The sequence below is a fragment of the Polypterus senegalus genome, chromosome 3, assembly GCF_016835505.1.
Source record: "Polypterus senegalus isolate Bchr_013 chromosome 3, ASM1683550v1, whole genome shotgun sequence".
In the NCBI taxonomy this organism is placed as follows: Eukaryota; Metazoa; Chordata; class Cladistia; order Polypteriformes; family Polypteridae; genus Polypterus; species Polypterus senegalus.
Genome location: NC_053156.1, coordinates 235,135,136 through 235,160,762, shown reverse-complemented (window position 1 = coordinate 235,160,762; position 25,627 = coordinate 235,135,136). Strand labels below are relative to the sequence as shown.

Sequence of the window (25,627 nt, the reverse complement as noted above, 5' to 3'; positions counted from 1 at the left end):
TCAATTCAAATCCCAGACAGGTGATCTCCATTGAACTAATTATGTAGCTTCTAAAACCCATTGGCTGCACCAGTGATGATTTAGGTGAGTCATATTAAAGAGGATGAATGTGATAAATTAATTTGCCTTTGTATATTTGTAATTTTTACCACCTTGCAAAGGTCTGTTTTCACTTAGACATTAAAGAGTGTTTTTTGTTGATGAGTGACAAAAAAGACAAATTCACTGTGATTCAGTATTACAGTATAACAGTTATGAAAGATGGCCGGCAGCTAGATGGAGTCCTCCCTGCAGCATGGAGGTGCCCCAGATTCCCGCAGGGCATCATGGGAGATGGAGTGCGACTCCACAGCTCTGCTGGGTGCTATGGGTGACGTCAGAGGACGCTGGCAGGGAGACACCAGGATTTGTATTTTCCCGATAGCCCGGAAGTACTCCCAAGTAACGGGGACAGAAGAACTGAAGTACTTCTGAGCTGAAGAAAAATAAGAGTTTTTATCTGACCCGGAAGTGCTATGGAATCACAAGGACAGAAGCACCTATATAGTCGATAAATAGTCGAGGACTATTTAAAGGATTGTGGGAAACCCAGCAAGCAGAGCCAGAGTTGGGAGGAAGTGCGACAGAGCTGCTGGGTGGAGAGGAGGATTTATTGTATTATTGATTATTGTTTTGATTATTATTATTGAGTATTGTGGAAGTGGAGGTGCTTTGTGCACAGTATATAAGAAGTTATATTTCTGGAACTTTTACCTGGTGTCTGGACGTGTTGTCTGCGGGTTTGGAGGAGCGACAAGGTCCCCTACTTTCACACAGTAAATGTGAAAACTTCCAAGGGGAAATACATTTTCTATGTATTGTATTTTAAGTAAAAAATGTAAAAAACCATGGTCTATGTAAATGTGACAAACCATAAATGTAGGAAGTGCTTTCAGATTTCTAATTTAAGAAATAAGTAAACAAATACTTTCTAACACATTTGTCCTTGCTATCTGATTTCAAGCCTGAACCTGTTCTGGGCACCAACCCTTAAAGAAATATGCACAACCACACACTCATTTGTTTGGGGTAAATTTATAGTTGTGCCTTAACTTTTTCTTGGTGATATAGAAAAAAAATGTTGGAAGGCACAAGGAGACCTTGCAAAACTTCATGAGGAAGGTGCCTGGTCTGGGACTCAAACTGAGGACAGAGCTATGAGGTAGCATTGCTATAATGTGCTGGTGTACCATAAATTAACTAATTCCTCATGGAAGCTATAGCATGCTACTTAATATTTTAAATTAAGAGAACATTCTGTAATTAAACAATAACAAACTAAGCATTTTGAGGAGGCTTCTAGTAATATGTGGATTTTCACAAGAACAACGTATTGTAAATTGCAAATGTTTGTATACATATTCTCTTTGTTTTTTAGATTTTTATTCAGGAAAAGCATACAAGAAATGCATGAAAATAACATCTTGCATTGAGAAAAAGTAATATAAAATGTATATTGTTTAAGTAATATTTCTGTTTAATGAGAGTTTTGGTAAACCATATTTATTAGTTGGTTGTTTTCTTTCAGGTACTAGAAAAGTATCCCAACACACCCATGAGCCACAAAGAAATTCTTCAGGTAATTCAACGAGAGGGCCTTAAGGAAATCAGGTAAGATGTCTTGTCTACATGCTACTACAATTTTGATTGATTCCAGTACAATAAGTGTCAAGAATGTATTGGCATGTTATGACAGTACCCATAGTTTAGAGCATTTTGTGGTCATTTAAAATGACAATTTACTACTAAATATCTTGGCATGTAATAACTTAGTTTTATGTATGTGAATATTTTGGTTTGGGGAAAACGAGAACCATTCATGATTCCTTTTAATCTTTTTGAAGTTTTTGCACAAATTCTAATGTACTGTACTGTACAATTTCTTGCTGGGTTATTTCATCAATAAATGTTGATGAGTACAAGTGTGAAGATTGAGAGTAAGTCACAAACATTTCCCTCATTAATGTAAAAATTTGTTTAGATATTAATAAAAAACACATTTCTGCATTACATTAATTTTGCTTCTGTTCTAGCTTATTTGTCATTTAGAGTGGGTCAGGGGTTACTGCAACTTCCATAGCTCTAGCACACTATATTTCTAAATCAGCCTGGTCAGTGTTCTTGTAGAGTTTGCATTTTTTCATGGTTTTGTCTATGGTTGGTTTTGTTTTTTTGATTTCACTTTATTTGTTTATATTTCTAGACCTTACTTACCTATTAAAGGTTTGTGGGTCAGAGGTGGTCCCTGTAGCACTGCTTGCAAAGCAGAAACCGGTATTGAAGGACAGTGCATCACAGGGAATGCTTAATCAAATATCAAGATTACTGTATGTTTTTGGACATCAAAGGAAAATTTGCAAACATTTCTTGAAGGCCTTGTCATATGAAATTGAACTAAGGCCAAACTGCTGTGAATCACTAGTGTTTCCTACTTGAATCACTATGTGACCATGTTTTGCCTTCATTTATATAGTGACGGAAATATGTATACAACATTCAAAAAAGAATGGAAAGCCCCTCCCTTAAGTAGAGAAGTACAGCATATTTATTATGTAAATACCAATTGTGTGTGTGTGTGTGTGCATATGTGTTATATATATATATCTATATAATATATAGTTTACAGTATGTATGTTCTGTTTTATAGATGTATTACCTTTATGTCTTCATTTAATTCATGCCTACTGTTTGTTGTACAATATATTAAGACACTGCTTATGTTGTGTTTATGCAGAAAGGTGCTTTGTTGACCTGATGTAGTTATAAAAAAAAAAAACACTCCGCACTATTCTACAGTACAATTGACATCCCTTTAGTGCTTGATGCAAATGTACACCCTTTCATTCACACAATACCTTTTGCAACTAAAAGTTTTCCAGATGTTACCACCTTATTGCTTTATATATGGTAAGAATGCACTTCATATTTGGGAGTGCCCTTAAAAAATTCACATTAAAGTTAAAGGAAATGTTAAATTATATTACTTGCTGTTGTTTCCTGTTTGTTGTGGTTTAGTTATTAGGTTTCATGCTGTAGTATTCTAACTACTGATGATGAAAATGAGTAAGTGAGAACTCTGTTAATATATAACGTATTGGCTGGTTCCACTCTGAGTAAAACCTCTTAAGTATATTATTTCAACAAATAATGTGCTACCTCGTCCTTTATTTGTTGCTTTTTTATATACTCTGCATTTGCTGAGGAGGTGTAAGTATTTTTTTTTTTTAATGTGATTTATGTGTGCTGTATAGGTAAGGGAAGAATCTAAAATTCTACCCATGATTCCAATCACAAAAAATGAAACTATAATAGTATTATCTTGAATGGATGAAAAAGAGTTAAGTTTTTCATCTAGCCTTTAGTGGTAATTAGCATGAGTTCTGTTTTGTTGTTTCATTTTAAATATTTCTGCTCCATCCAACATTTAATTTGTTCAAGGCAAATTGTGAGCCGGGAGACTACAAACTGAAGTAAACTGAAATATTGCATAGTTGTCATGAGTATCATATGCATACAAATATACCTCAGATCAAAGCTAAGAATAATATGGCCAAGGTGAAACATGTAGATACAGAAAAGCCAAAGGGACAAGAACAGAGCCTTTAGGGAACTCCTTGTATGTTGGCGCTAAGTTGGATCCAATCATGCCAAGACTGACAAATTCATGTCAGTTAGGCAGGACTTAAACCATTGATGAGCAATGTCAGAGATAGTGAGGATGCTCTCCACTTTGGACAGTAAAATATTGTGATTGGCAATAACACATGCTCCACTCAGTTCTAATAGAAATTATGTGCTGCACTCTGTTCTAATAATGTGAAATATGAATATGAAATAATATGCTGATTTGTTCAGAGTTGCCATTTACTCTGAGCACAGAAGTTTCACAGCTGTCCAGTGTCCTGAGACTGAAAGGGTTCCATCTGATTTTTTGTTTTTAAAAAGTTAAGCAATTGGTGAGTTGAGAACAAGGTTCTGATAAAAACAGATAGAGGACAGATAGAGAAAACAGCCCTGTCTTTTAACATTGGTGTTACAGAAACAATGTTGAAACAAGCTGGCAAAGAGTTAATATTGTAAAATATATTCATTATTGAAATTATAGCTGGCAAGCATGAAGGCAGGATTTGATAAGCATGGTTGGTATAGGATCTGTTATAGAAGTGATAGATGAAGATGAAATAAGTGAAAAAAATTTGGTAAAGAAGCAGAGTATAAAGATATTGCAAGGAAGAACTGAATAATAAACGGACATTAGTGAAATTATTTAGGTTTTTACATTTTATCATAGAAAAAAATTACAGAATTAGTTGTAGACTGGAGTATCTTATTATTCACAGAGAACAGAATCCTTCGATAATAAGTTCTTGGCTATGGTTTGTGCATTGCTATAAATCCTTTGATGGTCAGGGAAAGCTTGGGCATACACAGTGAAGCCATGTATAATTTATACTATGGGGCTGAATGCTTAAAGGAGGCCTACATGTGTTTTGAAGGAGTTATTTTATCTAAAGCTGGATTTACGGCTGAGTTATAGTGGTCAAAGGATTATCTAATGTGAATGGTAAGGCAGGTGATGGAAAGAAGATCAGAAATTGAAGCAGCATGGCTAATGGAACAGATATTTTTAAGGTTTCTAAAGGATTTTTTATGTTTATAGTTAAAGATGGAAAATGAGCATTAGGACTGTAAAAAGTTCAACTTTGTTTTGAAAGATCTACTTTAGTGCTGCGAGTGTTGCCAACAGATAAGTGAGGTGTAAAAACCTGGCGCTGCTGCACCAAGTCAAAAAAGACAAGCAAGTGTAGAAATTTAGTTGTTGTCTTGCATGTAGGAATACCAATGTAGATATTAATCAACATGGGAAAGTTTTGTCTGAAAAAACAGAGCTTGTCTGAGTTAGTAGTTCAGTCAGGTTTAAAAAAAAAAAAAAAGATTCATTGTATTTTGAAGGGCGGTGATGAATGACAGGCACAACAGGACTTGACTTTATTCTTAGTTTTAAAGACAGAGATGTGAAATGAACATCAAATGCCCATTGAGTGCCCCTTGTCCTCGGAGTCTAACAGTTATAGCCGGACTGACACCCTGACATCATCTGTAAGCTGCTGTAAAGTAAACATAACCAGATGGACACACCTCATTAGTAGTACAAATTTGGTAGCAAGGTTACTGTCCACAGTGTATTCAGGCAAAACCATCATTTTATTCTGAAGGATCTTTTGTTAAGGAGAGGCAGTGTTGCACAAAACTCTAAGCAGAATGGCATGCTTCAGAACAAACAGTGCTCATGAGCTTTTCAGACACAGCTCAACTGATATTCTGATCCTCTGTCAGTATTCTTTGGACAATAAACTATGCCAGCAGTTTTAGGAGGTCTGTAAATTTGCTCTTGACAAAGTGTGTAGCATGGAGTGGTTGACCACAAGAGTACTTCAGCATAATGGAAATCTGATCTTTAGCTGTTACTAGGGGGCTTGGCACCCTGCTCATTTCACTCTCCAACCCCCTTGGCCTGCGCTACACACTAATCTCCAATGTCTTTGCGGTTCTGCTGCTTGCGTATGGGGATGCAGATGTACAGTTTTATTTTCATGAGAATTGTTACATATGCATCAATGCAACGTATAACTGCCCGTGATTGAATTTCGTTTCTTTCTCTCCATTATATAAAACGACTTTTTCTAATGTTTGGCTCTGAGATTTGTTAATTGTCTTTGCAAAAGCTATTCTAATGACAAACTGTTAATGTTTTAATACGAATGGCATATCAAGATCTCCTTTGTTGTCTAATGTTATCTGCAGAAGATGTACTACATTACCCTTCTGGGATACATTCTTCTTTCTCCAGTAATTTGTGCGTTGGAAGGCTGTATGTTAACGGTTGTAGATATTCTTCGGGATATCGTAAGTTGTTGTTTTCATCTTCCGCACGATCACCACCAACTGTTTCAGCATATTCTATTGATACGTATTTAACTAATCGACATTTTGTGTAACCGATTGTCATTTTTGGTGTTAATTTGTTTGATGTCCTAGTTTCTTGGTGCTAGAGGACCGTGGTCTTGTTTGAAAATGTTTGAGAGGAGGGCGTGATTTGAAAAAATGTCAAGGCAAAAGTCTCGTCTCGAGGGACTTGAAAAAATTTCTCTTCCAAAAAGTCTTGTCTCCAAAAAGTCTTGGTCTGTCGAAGGATTTTTTTTTTTATATAATCGAGAGAAATTAAAAGACTGACAAAAAGACAGGGGCACCAGGTTGCATGCAGCATTGTGTAAATCCAGTCATTAGCGGTCAAATACTAAGGCTGCCATAAAGACAGGGCACCAGGTTAGAAACACAGAGAAGCACTTACCTGTAGTAGAGGCAGGCTTGCTTGAGTATGTAATGGGGAAGTTGGAGAGGGGGAGCACAGGTGAATGCTTGTGGTAGTACTGTGAGCCTCCAAGGGAAATGGATGGTTTTGGAGTTTTTGATCAACTGAAAAATGTGGGACAATAATGTAAGATGTACAGTAAAGCAAGTAGGATTCCAAACAGGGTGGTCCAGATCTAATTATGCAGATCCAGATCCTCTGGATGACTTTGATTTATGCGGGGACGATTCCAGTTCTGTGCAAAGACGATTCATCATGTCATCAGTTCGCACAATTCTCGATAGTCCGGGATTTTTCGGGTGATTTTCTATGTAATAAACTTAATAAGTTATAACGTAATGAAAATTGCATAATTAGATTTGGACCACCCTATATATAGCTGGTGGTTTAAGTAATAGTTTGCGTTAGCTCATGTCTCCTGTGGAGACACGCTGTTGTAAAATCAGTGGAGTAGCAATTCACTACATTGTCCAGAAATGCAGTATAGCTTTAGATACTCTAAAACAGGCATGTCAAACACGCGGCCCGCAACAGAAATCTGTGCGGCCCGCATGACAGATCCTAGTTGGCACTAAACTTGTACAAAATGATTACTATCGTTTGAGATTGAATCATTCTGCATCTTTGGCGTTACTTATTTACTTTTCTTACTTTTGCCTTCTGACAAAAACGCATTTTCCTATGGCATTACGATACCGGAAACGTCATCTGCTAGTATAGCCACGAACCTTGACCAAAGTTAATGAGCCGCAACGTCGCAACTGAAGTACTAGGCTGCAGCACTTATATATTGAATGTAAAACAGAATGAGAAAATGACGACACAGCTGACGGCAATGTGGCCAAAAAACATTGTGTTTCTTGTTAATTAGTACGCTGTATTCACTAATGTCGCTAGAGTCAGAGCAGTAAGCTATATGTAGTATTATATCGTTCTGCTGTAATGAGAATATCATGGGCCCCTACTAGGTTTTCAAGTTATGGACACGCACATATAGAAGTGTGTCATGAGAACGAGACGGCTATGTAGTTTCCGCAACGGACATGGCCATCTGCTGTGCATAAGATACCATATTGACATTGGCGGGCGAAGGGGCCACTGATTCTTTCTCTGCCCAGAGCTGCCACGAGCCTAGAGCCGCCCCTGCTAGGCTATACTACTGGTTGTGCTGCTGAGACTGGCCACTGGGCAGAACTGACCATCACGATTAGTAATAGCTTGCATATTTTCACGTTTTTTTGCTCTAGATTTTTGTAATTTTGTGCTAGTATTGTAACGAACAGTTAGTGCAGACTACAGCTGAAGATCTGAAGTGGACGCGAGAAGTTGGTGAGTTGTTTATTAACATATTTTTGTGATTTTGAGTTTGTATAATTAGTGTAGGTCAGGGGGCTTTTTGCATATTGGCTTATTTTCCAATATAACCTTTGAAGTAAACTTAGTAAAGTAGAATTAGATTTTTGGAGGATTTGTTTTCCAACTTGAATTACTGAGCAATGAATTCAGTGAGCGTTTTCGTGATTTCAGTTCACACAAACAGGACTTTGCGCTGTTTCTCTTACAACGTTGAGAATGCACCAGAGAATATCCAAATGGAATTGATTGAACTGCAGTCAGATTCTATTATGATGGCAAAATACAACAAAGTTGGTGTGCCAGGCTTGTATGCTTACCTGCCACCCTCGTATGTGCAGATCCGTAAGTTGGCATCGAGAGTACTGTCTATGTTCAGAAGCACTTAACCTTTGTGAGAAATTGTTTTCGTTAATGAAAGCTACCAAAACCCCACATCACTCAAGACTTACTGCCGAGCAGCTTTCATCCCTCATAAAAGTTGCAGCTGCGCAAGATTTCAAGCCTGATATTGACGAACTGGTTACCTGCAAGAGATGCCAAGTGTCGGGACAAAACAAATAAATCTCACACTGTAAGACTCCTATGTAAGCAATGATTATAATATAATGAATATAATATAATAATCTAAGGACCTAGCTAAGAGGCTAAGACTCTAATTGTACGCTGTTGTTTGGAAATAAATTGCTTTTCTTTAAACTTTAAGTGTTACATTTTTTAAAATCTTCAGTATTGGAAAGAAAGCTACAGTAACTTTGTATAATAGTATAATAGTATTTGTTACAGTGCGGCCCGCTGACGCACATATGGCAGTCAAAGCGGCCCATCAATGGTAGTGAGTTTGACATGCCTGCTCTAAAACATTCTGGCAGGGTTAGCTCATAAAGGGCAGAACAAATAGGCAGAGATATTACTGTAGAAAATCTTGGAAACACAAGCAGATGATGTTGGTAGTGATCCAGAATATCCAAAAATGCTGTAGAATATACATGTACTTTTACCTTGAATCTTCATGTTGTTGAAAATAGTGACAGAAAAAGATAAAACAAGGTCCTATAATGGCTATATATTGTTCAGGTGTGGAGGACCATTGGAGATGCTAGAAGGAATTCTACTCTGATGTTCCTTCAGCAAAAGATTGACCACCCCCAGTTGGCAGCTGGTTTGTTTGATAAGTGAATCAATAAGTAAGTCAGCCCATCTGATAGACATGGCTCAGGACATGTAAAGCAACAAGATTTTGTTTGATATTTTTACTTTTGTAGTTTATCTTATTTACATATACCTTCTGTACATGTTCCAAAAATAAAAAACATATTTTAATCAATAATCATTAGTGTACATATGGAGAGATGCAACAAAGGTCCCCTTTCCTGTTGCAGCACACTCCTTAGCTGCAGTGTCCTGATGCTCAGCATTTAAATAGAATAATCTTAAAACACTTACTGTGTTAGAAATCCATAACTTCACTAATCAACTAATACAATTTATTTAGTCTCATAAATTATGCTATAATTTCATATGTCACCAGCTTTAATAAATATATTTGATAAATAATTAAACATCAACACTACACAGTCATTATTGTTACTTGAGTACAGTACTTGCAGAGCACATGCCTCTCATGAATATGTATATAGTTCTTGAACAGATCTAGGATTCTTACCACCTCCAAGCAACCAACACACTTGGCATATGGTTAATGTTCTGTAAATTGGCTGGATGTTTTATTAGACAATTTATAGTCTTAGTTTCAGCTAGAATAATAAATGCATAAACAATAATAAATGTAATACTTTTCTGCTATGAGCATGAATAGCAGATCTGTGTATTAGCAAATTATTAATAACATAACCATATTTTAAGCTATACAACCCAAATCATAACCCTTTACATGCTTGCCAAAAATTATAAGGGATTACTGTTAAATTATATTTTCTAGCAGACACATTTCAAATGACCAATTGCATCCTTTTCTAGTTTCCTTTAAAAGATTTAGTGATTTGCAGTTTTTCTTCAGTGGTTGCTATAGCTCATTACCAAACCATTGATAGGTTTGTAGTCACTTAGATTAATCTGAAAATGAGACTGATGGTCACTCTGGCTCCTTAGATATAGGCATGTCTGGCTCACTATAACAGATACAGTATAACAGGTTTTACATAAATATTATACATAATTTATAAATATTTATATGTATCTTGAATTCAATACATCACAATTACATTTTTTCATTTATAGTAGTTTGTATTCTTGGTGATGGTGAGAATTACTTAGATAGATAGATAGATAGATAGATAGATAGAACTTTATTTGTCCCCAGGGGAGAAATTTGGCAATGTAGGTGTCACAATGTAACAGATTTTTCTTCTTTTTCTATGACTGGCTGTATTTGTCATTTTTCTTTCTTAATACTGTTATATAATTTTAATATGCATAATCATGTAAGTGTCCATTGTGAGCTCAAGCAACAACTAATCTTGAGATTTAGTCTTCAGCTGTCTCCTGTTTCTGGACCGCCAATTACTAGGATACAAATTGAGTCTCTGTTCTATGTTACCTAAGTCTTAGTTTGAATGCTATACAGGTTGTGAATCACAATCACATATCCAACAATTTTATAACTACTCGTTTATTGACAACAGGTTACAAACTAGTATTTTTTGCAGGAAAATACTTTAGACAAACCTATATTGGATGGATTGGATGCTCCCTTTTTTTGCTGGTTCCCTTCTTTTTTTTAATTGTTACATGCATTACAACATACGTTATAATAGATGGTGCATTGACAATGATAATGCTGAATAAATAAAGGGAGTAACTGCTACATGGACAGAAATCAGCTTATATTGTACAGATACTTATTAAGAACAAAAGTTGGAGACGGGGTATGGGGCAGCACCCTGTGGTGCTGTCCCTGATGGTTGGCCATCCAGACGTGGAGTATGAGAACCGTGAATTACCTACTCAAAAACTGACCTTTTAAATATATTTATCTAATCTGCACGTTTTGGGATTACCCCAGAGAACCCAATGAAAACCCACCACAAACATGGGAAGAATATTCACATTACACAGAGATCAAAACCAAGCTCCTGTCACTCAAACACAGTAAGGATTGCAGCCTGAAGGCTTAGGGTGAAATAAGTTTTGGTCAAAGTATAAAATCAACATAATGAGTGCTGGTTATGCGGTTTGCTTATAATTCCAAGAACATCAAAAAAAAAATATTTCCAGTGAAAGCTTATGTTATAATAAGAAAAAATCCACATGCTATTCCAATGTAGTGTCGTTCTTCAGAACTGGAACTCAACAACAATAAGTGGTAAATGCTCTTGTCTTCTAACTGTAGAACACTGATTTCATTTCCTAGTCTAGTCAGCCTTTGTGGAGTTTGCATGTTCTCCAGTTGTTTGCAGAGGTTGGTGTCTGGTATTTTAGATTCCTTCTACATCTCAGGGTAATAGAGCATTTTTTGGACCTGAATATATTTCTTTGGTTGGACTGACATCTGTCAAGGACTGATTTCTGCTTTCTCTATCAAATATGTATATGGAAATATTAAGAAAAGTAAGTCATGTAGTTGAAATGGAAACCTTGACAACTTCTAAGAAATATGTGCAGAATATACTAAGCTAAGCTATTTTGTAGCCCACAAAGTTAGCTGGATGCACTGACTGGGAGACTTTTGGCAAATTGCAGACAGAATGGTCTCCTCATATTTGTAAAACGTCAGGATAGGCTGTGGCTCCCAATGATCCAATACTGAAAACATGGGTGTAGAAGACAAATAGATGATCACGACTAACCTTATAACTGAAGATTTTATTTTATGTTTAGTAGCAGATTTGTTGAGTGTGGTAGTTCAGAATCCATGCACCTACATTGTAAATTCCAGTGTCTCTCTTTATATACCATACCATATATCTATGTGTATTTGAGGTTTTTGGCAGTTTTATAGTGCTGATGCAAATCATAATCTGCTTAATGTATTATTATACAGATGAGCTGTAAAAAAAAAACTTTTTCAGTTTGGAATTACATGTTCATTCTGATGACTCCAATAAAGGTTCCTAATTAAAACATTTATTAGTCTAGTCCTGTTTCATTTAGGTGTACCAGCATTTTATAACTTGAAAAAGTGGTCTAAAATAGCTGTTAAACAAGTCACAACGGCAGTTAACTGCTGCTTTTTTGTGTTACTGTCAATAGACTGTGCTATACAGCATCAGCATGCTGTGGCAGGCCTGGGCTCTTACTGACAAATTCCTTCACATATAATTTAGGAATTACTTTAAATTGATTCATCAGCTATTCACATATTCATTGCCAGGAAAAGCATAACTAATGATAGGTGTAGTGTGAAGATTACATCTCCATTTGCAATGCAGACCATAAAGCCAAGTGATATTCATGCCCTAGCTGATCAAACTACTGCCAAGTTACAGACACATCAGTGACTTAGTCAGAGTCATTATGCCTAGTGGTGCTTGGTAAAGTGTGAATCTTTTTTAAAAACATGCTCTAAATTGATACATTCATAACCTTGGATTTATTTTCAGTGGGTATGAATTCTCAGAAGAACTGATTTTAATCATGAAATCCGATTTAAGAGAGAACATTTTATTTATAAAATATATGAAACAATCTGTGAAAAATATCATTCTCTGAAATAGGTTTCTAAATAAAAAATATTGCTGCAGGCAGAATTTTGTTTGTATACCACAGAAAACTAATTAGAATTTCAGCATTTTCCACTTTTATCTTCCCCAGAAAGTCAGACTTTCTCTTTTGTTTATTTGTGGTAAAACTATAAGGACATAAATAATCAGTGATTGATATTCATTTGCAAAGATATTTTTGGCATGTTCCAAAAATATTGGATAAAAGCAAGATAATAAGAAACCAAGATAGTCATTGTAAATATACATTTACAGGGCTTTTAGTCTGACTCCTGCAGTACTTATGTGGCTGCAGGTTTTCAGTCCACCGATTGTCCATTTCTGTTGAGCAGTTGTTTAAATAATCAGCTGATTCCTACTTTCAGTTTGCAGCTGGTTAATAATTTCTTCTATATGTATTTCTTCATTTCTAATGAAGTGTGAATTTATTGTCCTGAATATCTACTTAAATCTTTACTGTTTACTGTTCGCTCACCAACCCCCAGGCTGGTGCTATGCACTAGCCACTGCGTTAAGAGGTATTTGTTGCGTTTATACATTTTCGTTCTGTTTGGCTTTGAAATTAACATGCAAATACTTTTTAACCTTACACTTTTACTGTAAAACTTCAGTAAAAACATTTTTTTGAATTAACTTTTCATCAATATCGCATTGAATTTTGATTCCGCGTTTGGACTTACAGTACATCGTGACAATGCAACGTTTAACTGCCTGTGAGTGAATATCATTTCTTTCTCTCTAATAAATAAACCTACTTTTTCGATTGTTTGTCCCTGTGATTTGTTAATTTGCATAGTTATTCTAACGGGAAACTGTAAACATTTTAATGTGAATGGCATATCAAGATCTCCTTTGGTGTCTAATGTTATCTGCTGAATATGTACTACATTACCTTTCTTGTCACCTATTAAAATTTTACCATTCATAATTGTTTGACCAATTTTGAATACAGCTAATCTTGTCCTATTGCTTAGCCCATCATTCGAACTGTAAATTATGCAATAACATTATGATACTTCCTTCTTTCAACAGTTTTTTGGCCGTTGGAAGACCGGATGGTGTTAACGATTGTAGATATTCTGCAGGATATTTTAAGTTGATGTTTTCATTTTCCCCAATATCACCACCAACTGTTTCAGCATAGTCTACTGATACGCATTTAACCAATTAGCCATGAAACTGATCAGCAATTTTCGCCTTAATGCGTTTGACTTCATCGTTTCTCATTGCTTGGATTGCCTGTGTACACATTTCATCTGTTGATAACCCTTCGAGATGAAATTCTTCAATAAGATTTGGACAAAGTAAATCTTCTTTTATTGGGAACTTAAAGTGAGGAGAACATAATTTATAAGAGATGAGAGTGCAGGAACTGTGTCGGTGACAAAAGCATTCACACGAATGAGAGGTGAGAGGACCATGGTTGAAAATGGTTGAGAGGAGGGCAGGACTTGAAAATATCTCTTGTCAAAGTCTCCTCACGTGAGACCTGAAAAAATCTCTTGGCAAAAGTCTTGTCTTAAGATTTTCTTTTATAATAGAGAGATAATATATTTTGGATAAGTCTTTACTGTTTCAGAGTGTATTTAGGGCTAGCAATATTAACAGTCCCTGTAGAAAATGAAACTTAACCTACTGCTTCTGCAGGTTTAAAATGGTGGCTGATTTAAAGTTTTAAGATTTTAAAAGAATACTATTTAAAAATCAAAAAGTTCTCATAGTTTTTAAAGCTGCCTTTTGCATTATGGAGTGGGGTGTGTTATTTTTCTATAAAGCATTTATTTTATGTGGAATATTTCATAATAAAATGTTTCTGTGTACACAAAATACACATTATTAATGTTGCACTATTAATGCTGAACTGGAGGTGAGGTTGTAACCTGCAACTCCATGCTTTTGGTTTTCAGAATGGTATTTTGGCACATTTCTATTAATCTGTTGAATTTAAACCTTATTTTAATACACATTTGAATTTTAGCAATTAAATGATCCATTCTGGAGCAGCTAGCCAGTGCCTGAAGCCACATAAATATGTATACAACATACACTGTATGTGTTGCTTCAGTTATGAAAACTTCCTGAATGGGTAAATGTAAATGAAACATTGGCAGCCTTTTCTAGATTTTTATATCTTTGCCATTAATATTACACTCCTTCAGTGGTTATTTATGGAACAGTCCTGTCTCAAACTTTCCATTTCCTCATTCTGTAATTCTATTCTTTTGCTTTTTGGTGAATGTTTGGCATTTCTTTATCTGGCAAAGCAAGGATTCCATTTGGAAAATCTTGCAATATCATAGTATTGAAGTTTTGTGGCTAAATTAGAAATGCTTAAAAGTAAATGTTTCAAACTTTTTTCACATTATGGTAGTTTGTTTTCTGTTCCAATTTACAGTGAAGTAACATGTAACAAACAATTTCTAAAAATGTAAAGGATATCAAAAGCTATTATGGTGTACTATAAATATGCAAAGAGCTTCTCTTCTGCTGTGCTACATTTTTGATGAAAGTACATTACAAATTAATAAAATACACATTTCAGAGCTGTGATCAAATGTCATTTATCTTGAAGTGATAGTTGAGTTTTAGCCATAATGATCACTTATTCTATCCACTTGTCCTGGTGAAAGTATCGGTGAAAGCACATTGAGTTGGACAGACTGGGACAGTTGATCTTCTGCAATCAACAGCCACTCCTAGGGAATTCCCTGATATAATCCATTGGGCATGTCCTGGTGGTCTTCCAGTAGAGTGTGCCTGAGGCATATTGTGTGAGATGTGCCTAGGAGACAGCCTGAATACATACCTAAACTACCTCAGCTGGCTAGATAAGGAGGAGCAATGATTCTAATCCAAGTTCTAACTTAGTGGAGTGAGGTGCGTAGTAACCTTTTGGAAACAGTTCATGTCAGTTGCTTGTACTTGTAATTTCATTTCTATCGGTTGGAATCAGGATGCAGAAAACTGTTTTGTTTTTTTTTTAAAGAAGGAAAGTAAATTTTATTAGAATCGTATTTGTTGCTGTGTAGCAGAACGATGAGTATGAATCCTATACAGTTAGGTCCATAAATATTTGGACAGAGACAACTTTTTTCTAATTTTGGTTCTGTACATTACCACAATAAATTTTAAATGAAACAACTCGGATGCAGTCGAAGTGCAGACTTTCAGCTTTAATTCAGTGGGTTGAACAAAAAGATTGCATAAAAATGTGAGGCAACTAAAGCATTTTTTTAACACAATCCCTTCATTTCAGGGGCTCAAAAGTAATTGGACAATTGACTCAAAGGCTATTTCATGGACAGATATGGGCAAGTCCATCGTTATGTCATTATCAATTAAGCAAATAAAAGGCCTGGAGTTGATGTGAGGTGTGGTGCTTGCATGTGGAAGATTTTGCTGTGAACATACAACATGCAGTCAAAGGAGCTCTCCATGCAGGTGAAAGAAGCCATTCTTAAGCTGTGAAAACAGAAAAAACTCATCCGAGAAATTGCTACAATATCACGAGTGGCAAAATCTACAGTTTGGTACATCCTGAGAAAGAAAGCAAGCACTGGTGAACTCAGCAACTCAAAAAGACCTGGGGCCTCATGTATAACGCCGTGCGTAGAACTCGCACTGTAACATGGCGTAAGCACAAATGCCGAAATGTGCTTACGCACAGAAAAATCCAGATGCAGGAATCTGTGCGTACTCCAACTTCCACGTTCTTCCGCTACATAAATCCCGATCATCGTTAAAACTAACGCTAACCGGCACCTTTCCGTTCCCAATTTCTAGCAATTGATGTAAGAATATCTCAGCTGATCGATCGTTTTGCAGCTGGACACGCATATAATTTTAACATCTTTACGTGTCGCCACAAAGTAGAGTATTTCAGGGAAGTATTTATTTCGTCCGCTGGTGTCGATCAGGGAATTACAGGTAATGTTTGCCTGAAATCTCCTGCAAGCAATATTAATGCATTCCCAAATGGTGTGATGTTTCCACGCTAATCTTACAATGATCGATGAAGAGCCTCGAGCGATTTTTTTGTGCGCCATTGTGCATTCATCCCAAACAATAAGTTTTGCATTTCTACAATACTATTCCCATGCCGGATGCTTTGGAAATGTTGCATGTGGGAGTTTCAATGAATTGTATGTTCAATGGCAATTTCAAAGCGGAATGAGCAATTCCTCCACCTGGTAGCAATGTTGCAGCTATTCCGGATGACGCAAGAGCTAAGGCTATGTCATTTTGGGATCGAATTGCTGCCAGAATTGATCTAATTAGGAATGTTTTACCAGTTCCTCCTGGCACATCTAGGAAGAAGATTTCTCCAACCACGTTATTGACAGTTTGCATTATTTGATCGTAAATGCCTTTTTTCTCAAGCGTTAGCTTAGGAATATTTGATTGCTCATACGACAAAAGATCACCTGTATTGTAATTTTGTTCACGACGCAATTCTACATCGAATGAAGCAGCAGTAGATCGATTTGGTGATGGTATTTCCAATTGATTGAGAACTTTGTTCGTGATTTCTAAGCACAAATCTTCAATCATTATCAACGCTTCATTGTAGATTTCTGCTGTGAAATCCATGTTCATATTTGAATTTTCCTTGCGTATTCGACAGACAATATCTTCAGCCATGTGTGATTTATATTTCTCCTATAACTCTGTTGGAGATGAAGGAGAGCAGGCGGTCATTATGATTGCAAACAATGCACAAATTTTATTTGGATATGACGTGTTGCACGCGTCATTAATGCATACATCCCAGTGTCGGTCGTTCTCCAATAAATTCAAAGCTTGACATCCACTGCGGAAAGTGGCATGTGTAATGCCATTGACAATTCTCAATTGCTGGAAAGACGTTGGACCGGGCACATTTACCAACAGCATGCGAAGACAGAAGCATTTATCTTGATTGGGATGCACGGTGTACAGTCTGCCTATTGTAGTTTCTTTGAATATGTCAGGTTGTCCGTTGACTCGCTCTACTCGTTTACGTCGTTCAAATGATTTTCTACTCGCATTCCATGTGTAATACGTAGGCTCTTCCAAATACATTAGTGTTTTCGCAAATGCGGAAACATTGAAATGGAATCGTAACATATTTAGTATAGCGTGTGTTGCTTTTACACCCAACAGATGGCGCTGTTTTTCAAAAAAACATGTTTTTACCTATCATAGGTGTGACATCTATATAATAGTAGGTATATAAAAACGCGCATATTCGAATGCAACGTTGTGTCAAAATTTCAAAGCAATCGGTGAAGAACTTTCGGAGATTTAATATTTTGAACAAATGAACATTTACATTTTTATTTATATATAAAATAAAATAAGAAGATATGGCTCGTCACTGAGGCTGGCAAGTCCTTTCATAGTGGCCAACCCGGAAGTGTTTCTATTCTACCGCCTATGTGGTCTGTAAGCACTTCCAGGTTACGCAGAAACCCATGCTATATGGCTCCTCCATTTTTACAGTACCTCCTAGCGACACCCACAATACCCAACAAGGCTGAGATAAAGAACTCCAAGTCCTATAGAGCCCTGTGGGAATCCGGGGCACTACTGCTAACCAGGGTGAGCTCCCTTGTAGAGTTTTCGGGAAGATAATGCCCTAAAGCAGACGTCTTCCCCCATCCTTCCATCTTTTGGGCGTCCTGGCTGGGTTGAGCTGCCGGCCGTCCATTACAAAATATATATATATAATAGTTTATTAATTCTAGAAGACCATGAGAGGCTTAGATTTGACTTCATTTGTAAAAGCTTTAATTTGTTGACCTTAACTTTCATTGTTGTATTACAGTTGATTCTTTTTTTATTGTAGCTTTACTTTTTTTTTAAGTTAGCCTTTCTATACCATATTTTATACATAGTGCATTCATATTTTTAGAACTATATACAGTATTCTAAGGTACTATAATTATTTTGTTTTCATTTTACTATGGTGCTTTTTACACTTCCTGCACTTTGTATTTCTAGATCTATTTATAACTTGTGCTTTGTATGTTAACCTTAAACTTTCAAAGCTGTGCTAACCCACACTTGGGGCATATGGAGTAGAGTTTAAAGCATGAACCACAATGTTTATGTTTTTTGACCTACTTTAATTTATTTTCTCATGACTGTGCTAATCAGTCTGAAAGCATGTTTTTGAACTTAATGCAATTGTGTCAGGCAAAAACCAGAAGTCACTAATGTTGCTAATCATAAAGAAAGGTTGAAAGAAATCTATTGGAAGCATATTTTTACTATTTTCAGAAAACTTTTGCATAACATACTGTATTGTAATTATCTCCAGGTAGCAACCAGGAAACTGGCGATACTCAAAGATGAAAGTTTGTTTTTTTCTTAAAAGAAAACTCCACCCAATTTTTTTTATATGTTACTCCATCTTGTTTGTAATGATGGCTGACAAAATATTTTCATCTTATATTTTCATGATGAACAGAGATAACAAAGTTTCTGATAGAATGCTGCAAGCATTGGTCTAAATAGATGCCCAAACAGTATAAAAAAGAAAAAAATTGCATTACTCCTGTCACATAATCCACATCAAGTCAACCAGTCATAAATACATGCACTTTTTCCAAAAAACTGATAAATAAATACTTACGGAAAATCTGAACCTTGCATGTAGTGAAAATGCATTCACTTGGGATCTAGCTATAATATTGAAGACTGGATTCTTAACCAATGAATGAAGGGAAGAACCGGGTCTTCGATTCCTAAGATTAATTTTTACTTACTAATAAGAATTCCTGTAAAAGGGACTTTGTGCCGCTGTTTTTTGAACACTTCATATGACTCATCAGACTCTACTGTGACTTATGCTTGTTTACTAATCCAGAACTGGCCACTGAATTGGACTGCAATAATTACCCATATTTGGAGGCTGTCTCCTTATTTGCTCTCATATCATTCAAATATGTATTGCTTGTGCTTTCACCATGTTTGGCACCTTGTAATTGTTATAATAATGAAAATTAGATTGATTTTTAAAACATAAGGAATTACATAAATGGAGTATTTGCTGTTTAACTGCCCTGCCAACTGTGCCTCTCTGTGATAATGCACTTTCAGTAACAGTTGACATCCTATTGTAAGATTTACTTTGTACCTCAAAGCCGAGCTGAACTGCCAATTTGGCAATTTGGACATAACGAAACACTAACCAAATAAAATTTGTTGTTGAATAAACATATAGTCACTGTTGTAGACTGACACTGGTGCTTGCATCGCTCCTAATGCAGCTGGGATAGGCAACTTCTCCCAGAGATCCTTAACTGGATAAGTTGGCTATGACATGAAATGGTGAATTGGACACACAACTGTAGCTATGTTCATTACAAAAAAAAGCCTCTGTTCATTTAGAAGGTTCTGTATTAAAGGGTGAATAATCTATCTATCTATCTTATCTATCTATCTATCTATCTATCTATCTATCTATGCCTCCTCATATAACAATCCAGTTCTGTTCTGGATAAGTACATTATGATAATGGATGGGTTGAACAGAAGGAAAGGGTGGGGGGATGGATAAATGGATGGACATCTCAGTGTAGATTTCATAAAAAAATATTAACTGAAATTTATAGTATTTAGTTTTTCTTACCTCTAATTAACCAAGTGCAATAAATGGAAGATAAAAGTGGAGGATGCAAACTACAATGCCAGCTAGTTATTGTAAAGATGGAACACGAGCCCTTATACACTGTAATACGTTTGTGAATTGTTGGTACCCTAAATAAAGGTTATTAATGAAAGGGTATTTAAACAGTTACTGAACTAAATTATAAAAAATAAATGAAGAAAACCCTTTATTTTAGAACAATCAGCATACGTCTGTATTAAACAAATAATGCTGATCTGGTAATGGTGTTGAAAGGCATTTGCTTAGACTGAAAATGTGATATACTTGTTTATTGGTATTGGATTCACTCAATTCACTTAAACTCATGTTCATCTAATTTGCCTTTTTCAGCCAAAAATAATTGTCCTGTTTAGTTTGGGAAAATAAAACCTCATTGCTCAAAATAAGGATTTACTTTCTAAGTGCTTTTTAAGGAATACAAACATTAATGCTAAAATCAGCCAGTTCTACTATGTCTGCTTGTTACATCTAAAAAAAAAAGCAAATGCAGATTAGCATTTTTGAATTAAGTGACAGTTCCAAATGAAGACATTTTAACTGAATAATGTAGTGTTTTATCACCTGACTTTAGGTATTCTTCTTTCATACTAGCCTACTGAAAACTAAATAGTTGTTCCTAATTTTTTCGTTAACATTTAGTAATGACTGATGAGCTAATGCTGATCATATCACCAAGAATCATTAAACTAGTAAACTGATAATATAGATGGAGAAAATACTGACAGGTGTAACATATATTTTTAGCATTTTTTTACATTAACTTTAAGTAAAATCAATTTTTCTAATTCATAGTTTCTTGTACCCTAGATATACTATCAAGTGTCAGGACACTCACCTTTTCTCTTTTATTTAAGTTTGTATTTTAATCAAAGGTTGTGTGATAGGACAGTGGTTTGTGATCCGTCATCCTGGGTTTAATGCCTGGTCATTGTTCATTGGGAGTTTGTACATGCTCCCTGGGTCTATTCAGGTGCTCCTCTGGTTACTTCAGCTTTCCTCACACATTGCCAGAAATTTGCTGGTTGATGGGCAGTTCTAAGTTGACCTTGTGTGACTTTGGCTTGTTTAGTAGGCTTCTGAATTATTGACTTTTCCATTTGATACTGCTTCATTTTTGAGTATTTGTAGTTTATATATTCTAGCTAAATATTTTTATGCTTTGTTGAGTTATTCACCCCTCATGCTGTTTGTTTCAGGTATTACTGTTTCTTTTTGAGTTAAGTGGTACTAGGGTGTTGTACTGTGTTAGCCATTATGAATGTAGAGAAAAGCCAAGCAAAATGACATCTTTTATTGGCTAGCTAAAAAGTTTACAATATGCAAGCATACGAGGCAACTCAGGCCCCTTCTTCAGGCAAGATGTAATCTTTTTGAGTTAATTATTTCTTCTTTTCCTTTCTCTTACTTTTAGTTCAAGTAGATTTTTCTCTGTGGATTAATTTGTAATTACAGAGTTTTTTCCTTCACTCGTTCTTTGTTTGTTCAGTTTGTTTCTTAATTATTTCCTTGCCCTTGTTCTTTCTTAGTTTTTTTGTCATTTTTCAGATTTAATTATTGTTAAATTATCACTTAAGCATTATTTCTAATAATAGTTTAGATTGTTTTGGCCTTCTCTTTGCACTTCATCTTGCATTGCATGGTAAAATAAACATTGTATTGGTTTGGAAGAACTTACAGAATATAATGAGTTTTCAAATTGCTTTAATTAAAAGCAATAACAGGATCCACCTTTTTGCTTGGAGAGCATTTCTTCTGTAATTTGATAAGTTTATCTGACTTATATAGCAATGCTTTTGGTATGTACATTTCATATGGTATGTCTTGCAATTTATCAAAAAGTGTGCCTTTTTTGATTCTTTGTACAGTAATCTACTTTTTGATTCATCTTCTAGTTAAAAATATTTAAATTAAAATTTAAATTAAAATCACAAATTAACCCTAACCCTGATCCTAACCAAAACCCTGTTAACTATAAGCTTAGTGCGTATTGGCAGAAACCTGAAGTTCCATTTTTACTCTTTAGGAGAGAGTTACATTTGGACAATCTCTCACATTTCTTTTGTAGCCAGGGTCTCTTTATAGTTGTATGGCTTGCTCACCTTTTGACATCTAGGACTGTTTCTGGGCTGTGTTGTTTGTTGTATAAAACCAGGTCTAATAGTTTAGTGTTTATCTTCTCTCAGTAGAAATCTCCACCACCACAACCATGGTGCTAAGCACCTCTAACATAAGACTCACCAGGCACTGACTAAACACTATGGAAGTAAAGATCACTAATAGCAGTTCACTCCAGCCAGGTGGTGGAGACCATTCTTACCTGAGGCAGCCTACCTAAAGTGTACTCCAAAGAAGTGCAATTTATATTCAAATTACATTACCAGAGTTCTTCCTTTTCTGGCCCTGTGTTTAAATCAGAGTTTACAATACTGAAGATGTCACCATGTGGCACTGCACATGTACCTTCAATCTCATTAAAATTCTCAAGCACCTCCTAGTCCTTATGACATGAACTTAGATTCAATGACATTGTAGTTCACAGGATTTTTGTATTACATCATGAACTGAAACATGCTACATTTTGTAATGTAAAATTACAACATGGTGATTTTTATCAAAGTAGAGTCAATACTAGTAGTCTGTTAGTTAGATAAAGCAGACCTTACAATTTTAAAGGTGCAGAGGAATTTTCTAATGCTGCTTTGACACTAAACAACCTCCGATAAGCCAGTAATCTACAGTACTTGCACTTGAGGATTAAGCAATGTTCACCTTTTGTAGTTACAGTACATTACTGCATCTATGATCCTCTGAAAGCGCTTATGTTATTAGTTATATGCTGTTATAAAAGAATCTTTTATCTTGTTAAGACTGCTTTGAGGTAGGCCGATGAAGAAATATTTACAGTAATTCAGTAATCTTTCATCATATGAATGACTGGTGATTGTGTTTTGGACATTCCTATCCTGGTAGTACTTTGTTCACAGACCTGCGTGTTTATTCAGGTTACATGATTTAAAATTTGAAGTACTAAGGTGCAAGTGAAGGCAGTAGTTGGAACTTGAAGTGTTTCACCATTGCATGTTTTCAAATGTTTTTTTTAGGCTTGTATAACCATTTAGTCTGTTAAACCTCTTTGGATAGCTACTGTAGTAGCTACGTTTTCTCAGTCTCTGATTCAACTTCATGACTTTGTGGATTTTTCCAAATTCCCACAAATTGCAGTAAAGATGTGCTTCCTGGCTTCCTGTTTCAAATACACTTCTCCTTTATTTCCACGGATGTCCTCAAGTACCTGTATGTGATTGACTGTTTAATTGAAGGAATTCTACTGGATAAGCTCTATTATTGCCTTGAATTTTGAAGACTTGAATTCGGCCTCCACATATCTTGTCTGCTCACTGAAACAGACTTAATTTCCTTAGCTTGTAGGAGTAGGAAATTTCCTTTAGTCCAAGAATTTACCTTGTTGTAAATGTCTTTTTGGCTCCTTAGTGACCATGAGCCTTGTATAAAACCTTGCTTAGATTCCAAAGAGAACTTCTGCTTGTGCTTGAATGGCAAAAACAGTTTATGCAAAAAAATAAAAGGAAAACAGATTTGTAATACTGTATACTTCAGCCAATACACATCATGAATCGACACAGGCTGTACTGTATGTGTAGAACTGCAAGATAGTAAGAATATTTGTATTGAGCTTGTAAAAACAAATGGATAAGTAAATGAATAAATAAATGAACTATTTTGCCAAGTATATATCAATATCTCTTTACATTGGACATACAACATCTAAACATCTTTGAACTGCTATTCTGTTCACTTTCTGAGGGACAGGGTTTGGGTCATCCATATGCTAATGCTGGCCAGCCCATGTTTTTACACCACAACATCAATGCAGCAAACCTTTGTGGAGCTGTGCAGCAGTAGTGTGCTGCCTGATGAGTCCAAAACAACACTGTCTACCATTTAATGAACCAATGCTCCATTTTGTCACTGATCATGTCTGGGATTGCCTTTAATTATATCTCTTCTCTTGTGGTGTATCCAGCCTCACCTGGAAGAAAGATTGTACAAGTTGTCTGTAGTGTACTAAACTAATTTCAGTCATATCATCACAATCATCACAAGGATGACTGTGAGATTTTTGACCGGTCTCTAGTTCAGGCTGAAAAACGCACATTGTGTGCTTTCTGCATGATATTCCCTATAATTTAGGCTGAAATTCAGCACAAAACTCCCATGAGGACAGTTCTAGGAAGTCTAAATTTCCTAAAAAGCCAGTCCTCATCATAAGACAAAAAAATTATGATTGCTGAAAGATTGTTCTTTGCATACCTGCCATTGGTTATATCTTCCAAAAGATCTATTGCTGCTATTGCAACATATTCCGTATAATACATAGCACACACTTTTTCAGACAAAATAGATAAGCTTAATGCTAAGGCAAATAGCACTTCGCGCATGCATAAAGCATTATTACCAACATTGAAGACAGCTGTATGGAAAAAAACATGTCAGTTAACTGTGACATAATTGGTTCAAAAACACTGGAATGTGACGGACGTATTATTCAAATTCCATGAAGAAATAACATTTTCTGCCCACTTTATTGTCCTGTAGTCTGGATTATGGAGTGTCGAAACTTACCGTAACATTAAGCCAGTTTTCTTCCTAAATTCATGTTTAATAAATCCCGACTTTTACATAAGAAATGGATTAGACCCGTTTCTGAGCATAACCATATCTTTTGCACAAGGCCCCAGAACAGCATGCAGTAAAATTGATCCAGAAATCTGAGAAATATATCTTTTAATTTTAATTCAACAGTTTACATAATACAGCCTAATATTTTATTACCCTTTTGAATTACAGTTGTGCTTGAAAGTTTGTGAACCCTTTAGAATTTTCTATATTTCTGCTTAAATATGACCTAAATCATCATAAGATTTTCACTCACTTCCTAAAAGTAGATAAAGATAAACCAGTTAAACAAATGGGACAAAAAATATTATACTTGGTCATTTATTTATTGAGTAAAATGATCGAATATTCCATATTTGTGAGTGGCAAAAGTATGTGAACCTCTAGGATTAGCAGTGAGTTTGAAGGTGAAATTAGAGTCAGGTGTTTTCAATCAATGGGATGACAATCAGGTGTGAGTGGGCACCCGGTGTTATTTAAAGAACAGGGATCTATCAAAGTCTGCTCTTCACAACACGTGTTTGTGGAAGTGTATCATGGCATGAACAAAGGAGATTTCTGAGGACTTCAGAAAAAGAGTTGTTGATGCTTATCATGTTGGAAAAGGTTACAAAAACATCTCTAAAGAGTTTGGACTCCACCAATCCACAGTCAGACAGATTGTGTGCAAATGGAGGAAATTCAAGACCATTGTTACCATCTCCAGGAGTGGTTGACCAACAAAGATCACTCTAAGAGCAAGGCGTGTAATAGTCGGCGAGGTCACAAAGGACCCCAGGGTAACTTCTAATCAACTGAAGGCCTCTCTCACATTGGCTAATGTTCATGT

At 35.7% G+C, this 25,627-nt stretch overlaps 1 protein-coding gene across 3 annotated transcripts in view; it reads left to right on the top strand.

Moving 5' to 3' along the window:
* The window catches only part of asxl2 (ASXL transcriptional regulator 2), a 291,665-nt gene that overhangs the window by 105,980 nt on the left and 160,058 nt on the right, over positions 1-25,627 (top strand). For all 3 annotated transcript variants that reach the window (XM_039748788.1, XM_039748791.1, XM_039748790.1), the window contains exon 2: positions 1,568-1,650. In XM_039748788.1, the coding sequence (XP_039604722.1) occupies positions 1,568-1,650 (83 nt within the window). The remainder of the gene's footprint in view (positions 1-1,567; positions 1,651-25,627) is intronic.